This window comes from Sceloporus occidentalis, unplaced genomic scaffold (assembly GCF_023333645.1).
Source record: "Sceloporus occidentalis isolate IW3139 unplaced genomic scaffold, rSceOcc1.0.p SCAF_23, whole genome shotgun sequence".
Taxonomy (NCBI): domain Eukaryota; kingdom Metazoa; phylum Chordata; class Lepidosauria; order Squamata; family Phrynosomatidae; genus Sceloporus; species Sceloporus occidentalis.
In genome coordinates, this window is record NW_028317003.1 from 4,805,433 (window position 1) to 4,819,472 (window position 14,040).

Below are 14,040 nucleotides of genomic sequence, written 5' to 3' on the forward strand. Positions count from 1 at the left end.
AAAAATAGTTATATAACTAGATTCCTGTTTGATAATCTTTCTCAACCAATATCAGCTAATCTGCTGATTCTAAATCCTCATACTTGGTCATGATGCCAGACCTATGCATGTATCCATAAAATCGTAAAAAAACCCGTAAAATCCAAAAAAGCTGTTGGTGGACTTCTCTGCTATCCATGAGTCAGCAGGCAAGTATTACACTTGATATAATTCCTAGGATGTTTTGAATAGATAAAAACCTGTGGTTTACAATTTATCGAATATATACAAAAATCAGTTACAGAAAAGGTAGGTAAAAATGTAATGCACTATGTGCAATACATTGTAAAATAACTGGTGGGTTTACTAAATTTTCAAAGCAATCAACAAGTATGATCCCTAGCTTACCTTAACCATATACTGAAATTTCAGTTATTTCCCTACACGTGTTTGCAGTCAAAAATTATACAGGTCTAAAATTAAAAAGGCAGATGCAAGATGCGTTTAGGAATTCAAGCTCTAGGCTACAGATCAACATAAAGCGAAAAATTTGTTGAAGATGTACCTTGTGCAATTTGACCTGTCTGTCGGACTGCTTCTTCAACAGTGGTGCAGAGACCCTGAAGCATGTTTTGGGAAATTCCTTGCAAAGCATTAAAATCAACCACGTTATATACATATTTTTCATCTGGATCACTGGCGATTTCATTGAGCTCAGTCAAAAGGGCGTCTTTAATGCCAATAGCATACAATGTGATTCCAGCACTCTTTACTTGTTTGGATGGCTCTTTGATGTTATCTTGGGCACGTCCATCAGTTATCACAACTGCAATCTGAGGAACACCATCTTGTGCTCTGCTTCCAGCACTCTCTATAAAGTGGTTTTGTAACATGTACTCAAGGCTAAACCCAGTATTTGTTCCTCCCCCTTTATACTTCAAGGTCTGTATGTACTGCAGCACTTGATCCTTGGTGTTGTAAGTGTTTAGATAAAACTCTGTACGTGGTGTGTCACTGTACTGGACGAGACCAATACGGATTTTATCTTGGCCTACATCAAAGCCATTAATTAAGGTGTACAAGAAGTCCTGCATTGTTTGAAAGTTATTTGTCCCGATACTCCAAGATCCATCCACCAGAAACACAATGTCTGCTGTTGTTGCTTCAGTACACACTGAAATAGAACACACAGTTAAATAATGTATTCACTTATGTATATTGGTCATTTTCTGAAAACATGTTCACTTTTTTTATTGTAATATGCCATTCTAATAATTACCCATGTAACAAGAGGAGTCCAGAACTGACGTGTGGGACAAATTTTTCCCTGCACAGGAGAACCAACCCCAGATTTACATTTAATCCTTATTTTGTCACAGGCACCCTCATTGTGCTTTGGGTCCCAAATGGCACCTTTACGGATTAAGGTCAGGTGACCCATTTCCTGACTTTGAAGCCTTGTGGCCCCATTGAGAGCTTTAGGGCCTGATATACAACAGATGGTACCATTGCGAGCATGGAATGGAGTAGTGAGAGGTGCATGGGTGGGCCAGGGAATGGGCGTCTTTAATGCCAAACAGGGGGCCCTGTATTTAGGGTTGTAGTAGGCACCAAGCTTTTTAATTGCATCTCTGCTGACCTGTGCTGGTCTTCTCCTTACTTTTCCTTCCTCACAGAGATGTGAGTCTTTTGTAGAAATTTGTTGCACTTTATAAAAAATAAGAAGAATTCCCATGGGCACTATACCACCAGGAGTTTTAAATCAGAACAATGTCTTCAGTGTGGAGCAGCAGAATAAATGTTATCACTAGAAATAATGTAATAAGGATGTAACAGCAAATTATTAATTAGCCTTAAAGTTATTTAATTAGCCTTAAAGCTCCCTCTTTTTTTTTAAATAGATCATTTGATAGCATGAGAATACATCTGGAAAGGTGTGAAGAACTCAGATGAAGTACTACAATGAAGACCAGACTTTGAAAACACCAGAGTTTAGAGTGTTGCAAGGCATAATCTGCCAGAGAATCATCAAAGAACTCAGATGAAGTACTTCTGGTACAATGAAGACAAGACTTTTAAAAAAGCAGAGTTTTGATTGATCGAAGGTAGAACCTGCCAGAGAACCTTCAAAAGAAATTCAGGTCTCTGTGGCATATCACTTAAGTTGTTAAAAGACAAAATCGATAAACAGGCAACGATTACATAACCGCATTAGGTGGATAACTTAATTTAAAAATACATGTCTGCATAGTTATGAAAATATTACACCAACATGCCATGGTGGACTTACGCAATGTTAAAATGGATCCAAACACCAAAATAAAATACCCTAGCTGTAAAATCTAATAATTATTTAGCTATATTCCAATGGAGCATCTAGTTAAAAAGTGATTAATACTATTCTACACTTACACATCATTCATATGCCATTGCTTCAGATAGTGATAGTGAGAAAAAGGGGGAGAGGAGAGGGTAGATAGTGAGACGGGGGAGAAGGGGAATATAGTGTGAAGGGGGAGAGGGGGTAGATAGTGAGAAGGAGAGGGGGTATATAGTGAGAAGGGGGAGAGGGGGTAGATAGTGAGAAGGGGATTAGAGGGAGTAGACAGTGAGAAAAGGGGGGTAGATAGTGAGAAAGGGGGTAGTAAGAATATTAAAATAAATAAAGAGTGAGAATGAGTTAGAGAATGAATTAATGTGTGGATGCATTGTGTGAATGAGTGGGAGTATGAATTAATGTGTGGATGAATTGTGTGAATGAGAGAATTAATTTGTGAGAATGCATTAATCAATATGTGTAAATGATTTGTGTGAATGAGTGAGGGAATAAATGATTGTGTGAATTAATTATGTGAATGAAAGAGTGAATTAGTGAGTGATTGTAAAAGTGTTTGTGTGTATCATAGATATATAATTGATTTGTGGAAAGGTAACAATAGCACAAGCAGGGTGTTTGATCATTGGGGACCAAGATGGTACAGGCAGGGCGTTTATGGGACAAAGATGGCACAGGCCGGGCTGTTTGGGGACAAAGTTGACTCATGCTGGTCTGTTTGAGGACAAAGATGGCACGTCTTATGTGTGTAATTTGGCTGCTGATCAGGTTCTATGTGGGCAGTGTGGACGCCAGGGCTGGTTTTGGGGTGTGCAACCTGTGATCTATGCCTGTAATTTAGGGGCTTATCTATACCGTTAATGCTGAGTTTATATGTGAATTCCAATTGATTTATACCTGCAAAGCTGGGTGTGTGTTATTCTGTTGATCTGTTTCCATACATTATTATTGTACACCTACAAATAGAGGGTTTGTATGTCTGATTCTGTTTATTTGATCTATATCCTTTAATGCTGAGTTAACATGTGATTTTCAATTGATCTATACCTGCAAAGCTTGGTTTTGTGTTGATTCTGTTGATCTATACATAATTTATGCATACCTGCAAATATAAGGTTTGTATGTGATCTATACATGCAAGTACTGTTTATATGTGTTTGATCTATAGTTCACATGGAGGAAGGAAAGGAGAGATATGTCTTAGTGAATGAGGGACAAAGGGACTGGGAATGATTGCAGGGGAGAGGACCTCTCAAAGTCATGGTCAGGGTGAGAAGGAGGGAAGACTGCACTGACTATCACAGTCTTCCCCTAATCTGCAGTCACTTTGGCATTTTTTTATTTTTTTTTGGTGAGGGAGTGATTGCATGCTAGGGAGTGTGGAGCGGGGCCCAAGGAAATGCTTTCTGAGGTCCAACTTTTTCAATATTTAAAAAAATCTTTTTGTTACAGCAGATTAGCTGTTCTTTTCCTTGTATTTAATGTGTATTATTGTCTCCATTGTTTCCAGTTATATATTTACTTGTTTGCACTTGCACATAAACTATCTTTCATGAAAGCTAGTTGTTTGTTACTAGATGTATTTCCTTTCTTTTTTGGGGGGATGGGGGGCACCAGAGGAGTAGTCCGCACAGGGCGCCAGAACACTTAAGGCCGGCTCTGTTTCGAGCAATGGGGATTTTAATACTGTGCAAAACCTGCACCCTTATGTCATACTGTGTACTATGTATTATAATCTACTACTGATTGTAAAATATCAGCGCAAGATACATGAGGTGCAAACAGTAAATGCAATGTAACTACAGCAACACAAAGGGGGGAGGGTTATCTAGTCCCCTTGCATTGTAAAAAGTCCCCAATAAATTAGCATGGAATCCATCATAGTAAAATGTCAGTTAAAACAAACCGTGGTTTGCAAAAGGTAAAAAATCTCTAATATCCTTCCCTGGTCCAACATTCCCCCAGTAATATGGGGGCTGCCACAGTGGCTGCTACCTTCTAGACTTGCCACTAGGTCCCATTAATTTTAAAGATCAGTAAAACAGTTAAGTGGTTCGCCTATTCTACATGGTCCACAACCAGGACATTATTTGTTACACAAGCCTGTCTATGACACAAGATAAATCACATTATTTCACAGAATAGGATTTTTATCTCTGGTAAACTTCAAAGCAGCATCTGATGATGTCAAGACATTTTCTGTTTTGTCTCAGTTAATCACTCTATTCTTATCCATCATTAAAAAGAATACAGATAACAATGCAATTTCTTACCTATTTTCTGTGAATGTGTAATTTGGAAGATGGTTCCCCAAAGCAAAAGGAAGAATGTATTCAAAAATCCCATTTTGATTTGTTGCCTGCAAAATGTAATACCAAAAAGCATAAATGTTTATTCAAGTGCACTGTGTCATATAGGAAACTAACATTTGATGATCAGAAAGCAGTAGCCTTCTTGAGTTTACTTGTTAAGAAATTCACCATGTCAGTTGATAAAACCAATAATGAAATGAATCGTTAGAGGTTGCTAGAACAGAAATATATTTTGGTCACCGATCCTCATCCTACGATTTAAATACAAATGAACAACTACATAAATCCACTAAGTCCAGCCAATCAAAGATATCCCTAACTGCACTAAACCAAATAAAGTCAAATAAAACATTGAAGAAAAAGCCAATTTTGCCCAGAAAGAGCAAACGGAAAAAAAACACCCCATGGGCTATCAAGATAAAACCTGGATCAAACATATTTACATTATGTTTCATACCTCATACGCTTCTTGCCAAAAAACAACTCAGTTTATTTTAAAGAGCCTCTGCAGCCACCACCTAGATAAGCAGTCATTTCCAGAGCTTTGTTACTATGAAAATCATAGTAAGTGACCTCTCGCTATCTACTCTGGCACTGTAAGCAGGGGTGAGTCTAGGGCTGGTGGTTCCTCAGTGCAGTTTTCTTTGGTTAAAATACCTTTGGTTAAAATAGTACATTCTTATGTTAAACTAGTACATTGTAAGTGTTTTGCACCAGTGGGGACATTCCCCCACCAGTAAATGGTATATCAGGCTAATAACAGCCTGTAGCCTTCTCTGTCAGCAGAAGCCAGCATTGCCAGTTACACTTGAAATCAGTTAGAATGCACAAAAAAACAGGAGACTAATTCCTAGAGGGTCTATAGGCCCTCCTGCTGGCTGATTACAGTAACAGTAAAGTAACCCAAGTTGGTACATAAAAATCTACATATGTAGGGTGGTCCTGTAGTAGGGAGATGTCACTCGACGCAAAATCACAAAACAATCTAATTAAGCTTTTTATGGACTACAGACAGTAACAGAAGACAGAAATTGACACTCAAGAATCTACTAGCCCCCCTGGAATCTTCTTAAAAAACAGCTTAATTTTAAAAATAAGCTCCTTCCATCCTTGCTTATGACACATCTCATATGCATTGTAGACAATATAGATTTAAGATTGTGGCAACAGAATGGGGTCATGAGACTGTCCAATCTGGATTTAAATATTTCCAAACTCTGCAAGTAGAGTCTACCCTCAAGTGAATGGTTTAACTACAGCAGAATAAGGAAGTTTTTTCTTCCAGTCTAATTTGGAAGGTCTCCCCTCCAAGAGAAAAGCAATAAAACAACTGACAAATTGTTCTAAGTTTTTCTAATATTTCAGTTTTCCCTAAGCCACTGACCCAATTGGAAAAAGATGTATCCTTGACTATTGACCTCCAGGATTGGAATATGGTGCTTCAGTCAGTTTATTCTTCCCTCCATTGTTTAAATCTAATGGAAGCCCACCGCAGAGTTTTAAATAGGTGGTATTTAACTCCCAGGAGACTTAATTGTACCCTCAAGAACTCGATGTTCTACGATTAGAATGGTGTGGGAAAATATATTGGCAAATATCAATAATATAATGGGAATAAATCAAACTTGGGCACTTGCTATGGTCCTATTACATCCTAGGCTCCCTAAGTTAGCCAAAAATTAAAAAAAAAAAATCAATGCGATGGCCTTTAAAATCTCAATTGCCAAAAATTGGAAATATTTTGGAAATATATTCTTGGGTAGAGATAAAGAATGATATTAAATACCATTGCAAAATGGAAAGGGGTATCACCTCGTGGTTTTGTATCAATCAGAAACAATATAAAATCAGGGACCACTGGGTTAAAACTTTAGAAGCATCAGACCTCTAGTCTATTGAGATACTTTTGCTGGTAATGTATTATGTATGGACCAATAAAAATAAAAAAACAAAACTCTCGTCACTGGTGTACTTACAGGGATCGCAGCTGGGACGGGGCCCGTGCCTCTAGGGGTCCAGGTGCGACCTCCGCCACCCCTTGTTAATGTCTCTTTATACTGATTCAAAATAGTTTAGAAAGGGCCCTTCTGACCTGGACCGCACCTACCCAGGTCGGTAGGGCCCTTTCTAAACTATTTTGAACCAGCATGGGGAGACAGCAGGCTATCAGGTCCACGTTATGTCACATGACCCTGCGGTGAAACTGAGGCTCCCCACAGTTTGTGTGAGCATGGATGTGTAATTGTGTGTGTATGTGAGCATGCATGTATAATTGTGTTTGTGAGCATGGATGTGTATTTGTGTGTTTGAGCATGGGTGTGTAATTGTGTGTGTGAGCATGCATGTGTAATTGTGTGTGTGAGCATGGAGGTGTAATTGTGTGTGTGTGAGCATGGATGTGTAGGTTTTGTGTGTGTGAGCATGGATGTGTAAATGGGCTGAGAAGGAGTGTGTGTTAGAATTAATGTGTACGTGTGTTAGTGAGTATGAGTAAGTGTGTATAATTTGTGTAAGTGTGTTTACATATGTGTGCTAGAGCAATGATGGCACAAAGCAGCTGTTGGGGAGCCCTGGGGCAATTGTCACACAAGGGCCCTGTGGTTAATAGTTATGCCCCTGCCTCTAGTCACAATTCTATAAAAATCTATGGTCATGGAAAGGTTATGAGTCCAAGGTGGATGAAAGTCCCGATGCATGACCAACCTATGGCAGGTATTCTATAATGTAAGGTCCTCAAACACAGCTTTCATCAGGGCTGTCACTTCAAAACACATCTGGTCAGTTTCCGCTCTTACCGTAATAAGCCGCGGTATAGTGTTTCACTCACACACAGATCTGATCAATGCACCCAGGAGATCTGCTTGTTCAACCAATTATAGTTCAAATCCTTAAATTGGTATGCATTTAAAGTCAAAAATATGATTCAATGTACATCTGGTAATGTTCTGATTATAGGTTGTGCATGGATTTCATTATAAATACACATGGGGAAAAGGTTAGACATGCAGAGTTAGACAAAAGTTAGACGTACAGATATACTGGTATTTACATTAATATAATAACTGAAAAATATGTTATGTGGCCTTAATAATTCGCAGACAATGTGTAAAGTTTTTTAAGTTGGCTTCATGATGTTAACTGGCATTAACATGAGTTTGACATCAACAGGCAAATCTACTGGATAAACTTGCAAAATAAGACAATGTGGTATAAAAAAAACTCAGTTTATAGAAGCAATAGAGTTTTAACTATTATTATTAGAATGAGAGAGACACATCAAATAAGTAATGTCAGCTGCTGTCATATCAATCTGGCAAGGCATAAACAATTTATTTTTACTATTTAAAAAACAAATATTTTATGGTGGTTATTTACATTTCTTAAAATTATCAAAAATGTTTAACACAGTTGCAAAATTAGAATGTATAAATGTAGACAGAGCAGTTCTATGTTTCCTGACAAAAAAATCCAGTAAACCCTAATTATTGAAGATTGCTTACAAACAGTTTTCCGGTTTTACCAGGCTACTGAAAGATTACTCACCATAACTATTACAAAAGATTAGTTTGATCACATGTAGGTGGAGAAATGTTTCAATCTGTCCACATGACTTTGGGAATGTCCTACTAGATGTGTCACCCACCAAAGATATTTTGCCGGATCAAGGAACACATGTTCTAGCTCGTCTTACGTTGACCAGACACCCTTCTTATGGCTTTTTTGAGATACTTCAATTAGCTTAAAAAAACCGCTTATCTTTGTTTCTCTTTTCATCTGTTGGCTTAAAGAGCTTTAACATTTATGAAAGCAAAGTCTTCTGATATGTTTGGAGACTCACTAGGAGCCTCATTGTCTGAAAAAAGGCACTCATACCTAAAGAAAATCTGCATATGAGATGTAGATTAGACCCACTTTATCTCACTGCAGCCAAAGAGGTTTGTAACTTCTCGGGTAATTCCACATGTTTTCTGACTGGTTCCTTGAGAACAGGCTCTTTCCCACCCATCCACATTTTTCTTTGGGTCTATATTATGATGCAGGATTTGCATGTTGGCTTGCTGGGTTTTTTTCCTGTTATCATTTTTATCAAGGCTCAGCAGCTGGCGGGTTGTTTATGATTATAGTTGTTCTGTATGTCATGGTTTTGTTTTATATTATATCCTGTCTACCCTTTGTACGGCGCTGTGGAGTCTGATGGCGCTATATAAAACAATAAATAAAAATAATATTAACACTGGTATTACATCACACTTACATTACAGTTATTTATTTAGCTCCAGCAGATTCTGTAGCGCTGTTAGAATCAGATATGGGAATGTAATAAAGCAGTGGACACCACCCTTATCTACATTAATGTCACATGTTGTCAATCCAAAGTAAAGGTGTTGGAATGGGTTTATAATGAAGTAAATAAAGCTTAAGGTCGACGAGGTCAGGTTAAAATAACTTTAGCTTATTCTGAGGAATCCAATAATTGAAATGTTTAGCTGTAATTTGTGCGGGTTTCATTGTATATTGTATAATAAATATATATATATATATATATATATATTAAGTAGCATGAAAACAAAATGTGTCCATAATAAGGAAATATAAAGGAAATCAGGAAAAAATGTGTTATGCCACAGATATAAGCAAAGTGTAAACATGCAGTATGATAATACACAATAAAGAAACTATTGTAAGGATTTTAAGAATGGTAAAACAAAAAAAATTAAGTTACTTTTTACTGGGTATTAATAAGGACAATAGAACACAGGCATATCTGGTCATGCTAATATTGGCAGCTCTATTTATCATTACCTGGCTTAGACGATATAGTGTATGGTATTCATATTCATATAATTAAAAACTGATGAATTAAAACATATTTTTTGTTCATCTGTTTTCCATTGATATGTTATAATTAATTTCAAACCATACTTACAAAATCTAGAGATGGATTACAATGTTTTACGGCCCCATGATTTATCACACAATTTTTATTAATTTCCTGCTAAAAAAAACCTAAATACTAACAAGCAACCAGACACAACTTAACTCTTAATTGTCCGTTTTCTTTAAAACAGGTAGAACATTGACTTCTAACATTTAAGTGCAATTCTACCTTTCGCAGGCAGGATAAGAGTGATGTTTCAAGTTCCATTATATATTTACTATAATTTAATATAAATTTATTTTCATAGATTAGCATATTGCATAAAGTAGGCAGCTGATGTTTGAGTAAAGACTAGGTTATTACTAAACGGAAAAGGTAATTATAAAAAGGCATCTGTGAGACCTGAAGAAAGTCTCTGCTGCTTGGCATAACAAGATAAGGGTGACCATAAATCCAGGATTGCCTGGACAGTCTATTAAGCTTCCTTGTGAGGGTACCTGACTGAAGCCCCTTCCGAAACCACGCAGGCCTCTGCCATGATCAAAAGTTCCCAAAATGAAATTTGGCAACTCTAAAGGAGATCAGAGGAAAATTGTTCTCTTATATTCCCTCTCAGTTTCTAATAAAACAGGGAATCGGAAACCCATTTATATAAACCCCAGCACCTGGTCTTATGCTGGATTATTTCACTTTAATGTAAAAACAAAAGAATGTGACAAACTCAGCTAACAAAAATTACAGCGTGCCTTTCATGCAGAGGAAAATTGCCTCTTTGCTCACTAATTTCTACATGATACCAGCTGCACCTCACTCATAGGTCTACAGATAAATCTGGAGTTGTTGGATCCCTTGTGCAGATGAAATGAGCTCACATTCTCATTAACAATGTCTTTTTGAGTGGGATTAGTCTCATATACTGATGGAGTCGGTTGGTTGGTTGAGCGGTGGTTGGATGGTGGTGTGTCAGCTTTTTGTTATTTTTTTTCTCTGTAATGACATCAGTGAAGCTAGTTAGTGATTCAGAGTAGGGCAAGCTATTTAAGCACTCCTTGTTTCCTAGATGTGGAGTTCCTTCTCTCACTGTAGCTAGATGAATACCAACATCACCTCACTGTTGAGGTATATGGAGGTCAAAATAAATGACTGAGGTTGCTGGTGCATATTAAATTCTACTCTGCCAGCGTTTGTGGGATTACACATATTATGACGATGGATACCTTTTTTCTTTCTCTGTAATGGTCCAAGCAAGTGATCTGTATCTGAAAGGAAGGCCATGTAAGCACTCTCTGTCCATGCTTATCCTTTTCTGTATGTATTTCTTCCATTGGGAATCTCTCCCTAACTGTAAAGGTAAATCCAGGTTTTTTGCTACATAGTGAGATGCAATCTGCATTTCACTATTCAGGCCTTTAAAGGATAATGCATTATTACGGGTGCTTCTCTGTTTACGATCAAGTCAGCACATGTGAGACGAGGAAAGACTAGGTGTTCTGATTATGTCGGATTATGCAGTAAAACCTGTGGTATGGTTTGAAGCCCCCAGGCACCATGGTGGTGCTACTGTGAGGGGTATACTATACACTCACTTTGATTGATGAGGCTGTTAGGTGCACTAAATCACATTTTGACTCGTCATGAACTTTATTTTATTGTTATTATTTTGTAACATGAGCCATTGGATGTAGCGACCTTGGATTGTTTTTGCATCGTTTGCATAATGCACTTTTTAGGTGTTTTTTGTGTACATGTTTTGGTTTTTTTATTGAATTTGAGTACAATATTTAATTGCTGGAAATTAGTATTTTGTCTCATTTCTCAGCTTTGATGTTAGTCTGATTGTTTGTTCCAATGTAATGGAACAAATCTGCTAAAACATGGGATTCACTAGGCGGGGATTCACCACAGAGCATGGTTATTTAAACAGTCTGCGGTAGTCTTGTCTTTTTGACTTTGCATTAGATGAGATGAATCCAGACCTAAACCTCCTTCCTCTCTGGACCTCTAGACATCCTATCTGCGCTCACTAGCAAGGCCCACAAAGGGTGAAATGTAGTTTTGGGGCAGTTGGATTCATTGCAACACAATTTTTTTCACCTTTTGGTTCCTGACTGCCTTTGTGGGTCAGATTCAACTGATATGCTGAAGGAAATCTGTACTGTTTTGGTAAAAGCCCAAGTAGGGCATCACTGAAGGGGACGGTATTTAAGGGGAGTCTGTTCTTGGCTGAGGTGGGCTCATGTTTTTAAGTTTATATGTTTTCCCTTGGGGGTTCTCCCTGAGCAGAAATGTTGGTCCATTGGTTGACCTACTTGCTCACTGTGTCTAGTAAATCACCAATGGCACTTCACCGACAAGCCACATTTAGCCTGAAAGTCTGTGTATGTTGCCCTTGTGACTTGGAGTAACTTGATATTGTGATGAAGACTTTTTCTCTATAATGGAACAATACTCTTCTGCATGAGGATTTATAGAAGTTTTGTGGTGTTCGGGTTTAAAATAATCTTTTTGGTACTTTATCTCATCTGAACCCTGACAGGCATTAAGCCCTGTGCCATGGATGGAATGGAGAGTGCAATGTCATTGTCCATGGGCTAAAGAAAACGTCATGACATGGTTTTCCAGCTGCATTATTTCTATTAAGTCTTTACCACAAACATGTAAAATAGTTTTCTAGATAATCCTCATAACAATTTCCTCTTTCTTTTGAAAATAAAAATGATTTTATTAAAATAACAAGGGTTTATATTACATGTTTGTAATGAGATTTTTTAAGCTTGGCTATCCCACAGCAAATAAGAATGTGTTTTCAGGTCTTCAAATATTTGCATATACAATGCATCTGAGAGACTCGATTAATATTATTTATTTTCAAGCCATTGCTTAGTTATCGTGTCCTGCAAAAAGCAGCAATATTCCTGCAATATCATCTGCAATAAAATATTTACAGATGTTGAAGATAAAAGCAAATGTGGGCAGGAAAAAAAAAGGGAAATATAAAACATATTTGCCAATCCCTGCTATATTTAGCTATTCTGTATAATTCTTCTTTTATTGTATATTTTAGAACAGTGAAGAGTTTTTTTTCCCCAAACATTACATAAAGGGCCAGAATGTGTGGTTTACCATATTTTTACATACAATAATATATCTATGTTCTCCTACAAGCAGTGAGGTAGCAGATTTAATTGAAAGCAAATGGCAAAATGTGACCTGGATATAGGAATATGGCGGAAAACTACTAAATAACGCAGCAAAGACTTTCTTATAGTAAAGCATTATAAGAAACAAAAGCTGGAAGTTGAGGCATAACAAGGGAACCTGATGAAAGTCAGCAACGACTGAAACGTCGACTTGGCTTTGTTTGAATAAAGAAAAGTTGTTAACTTGAAGACCTGGAGTGCTGACCATCCTTTGAGAGTGCTTTATATATATATACTTGAGGGGGGTGATCACACAGGGAAAACTGGACCCAAAAAGTTTCTGAGCACTCTTCAAAAGGATATGCATCCTCAAACCCTCCTCAACTTTAGGGCTCTCCAATCACCGACAATGATTTCGATCTTAATTACCGTATTTGCTCGATTATAAGACGACCCTGATTATAAGACGACCCCCCAAAATCTGAATATTAACTTAGGAAAAAAAAGAAAAAGCCTGAATATAAGACGACCCTAAAGGAAAAAAGTTTTACCAGTAAATGTTAATTCATGTAAACTATTTTTTTAAATAAAAGCTATGATTGAGAAAAATATTTTTTTTTATTTTATTTCTTTGTATTTTCCAACCTGTCCCCCAGTTACGCACATCTGCCCCCAGGCTTGCCACACCAATATGGCACTGTGGCCCATGATATGCCTTTTAACCCTCTATATGCCAATGTGCCCCATGGTATGCTTTTTGACCCCCTATGTGCCACTCTGCCTCCAGAAATGCCTTATACCCCTATATCCCATTCTGGCATTTAGGGGGTTAAATGTATATTATGGGGCAGAGTGGCATATAGGGAGGTATAAGGCATTCCAGGAGGCAGAGTGGCATTAAGGGAGTTAAAAGGCATTGTATAGAGCACTCTACCTCCAGAAATGCCTTTTACCCCTAAATGCCACTCTGGCATTTAGGGGGTTAAAAGGCATATTATGGGGCAGAGTGGCATATAGGGAGGTATAAGGCATTTCAGGAGGCAGAGTTCTCTATTAAATGCCCCCTTAACGCCACTCTGCCTCCTAATATGCCTTTTAACACCCTAAATGCCAGAGTGGCATATAGGGGTAAAAGGCAAAAAAGGTAAATGCCAGAGTGGCATATAGGGGTAAAAGTTCCCCGCACCGGTGCGGGGAACTCTGATCTCTGACAGTCGGGGAAGGTATGCGCGACGGACGCAGACAACCCCCGCTGCTAGCCACACCTCCTTCCGGCTGCAGCGGACGTTGTCTAGACGTCAACCTGCTGCCCCGGCAATACATCAGGAAGCACCGGTAAGTGTGTGGGGGGGGGTTAAATGGGGGGGGACGACAGGAGGATCCAGGTCCCCTGCA

The 14,040-nt window shown here is 38.0% G+C and overlaps 1 protein-coding gene across 1 annotated transcript in view; it reads right to left on the reverse strand.

Moving 5' to 3' along the window:
• LOC149300720 (collagen alpha-6(VI) chain-like) overlaps nt 1–1,714 on the reverse strand; it is a 54,605-nt gene extending 52,891 nt beyond the window's left edge. Inside the window, exons 1-2 of the mRNA XM_089484770.1 lie at nt 1,288–1,714; nt 545–1,153 (exon numbers count right to left, since the gene is read on the reverse strand). Of these exons, the coding sequence (XP_089340896.1) occupies nt 545–1,153; nt 1,288–1,714 (1,036 nt within the window). The remainder of the gene's footprint in view (nt 1–544; nt 1,154–1,287) is intronic.
• Between the last annotated feature and the right edge of the window lie 12,326 nt (nt 1,715–14,040).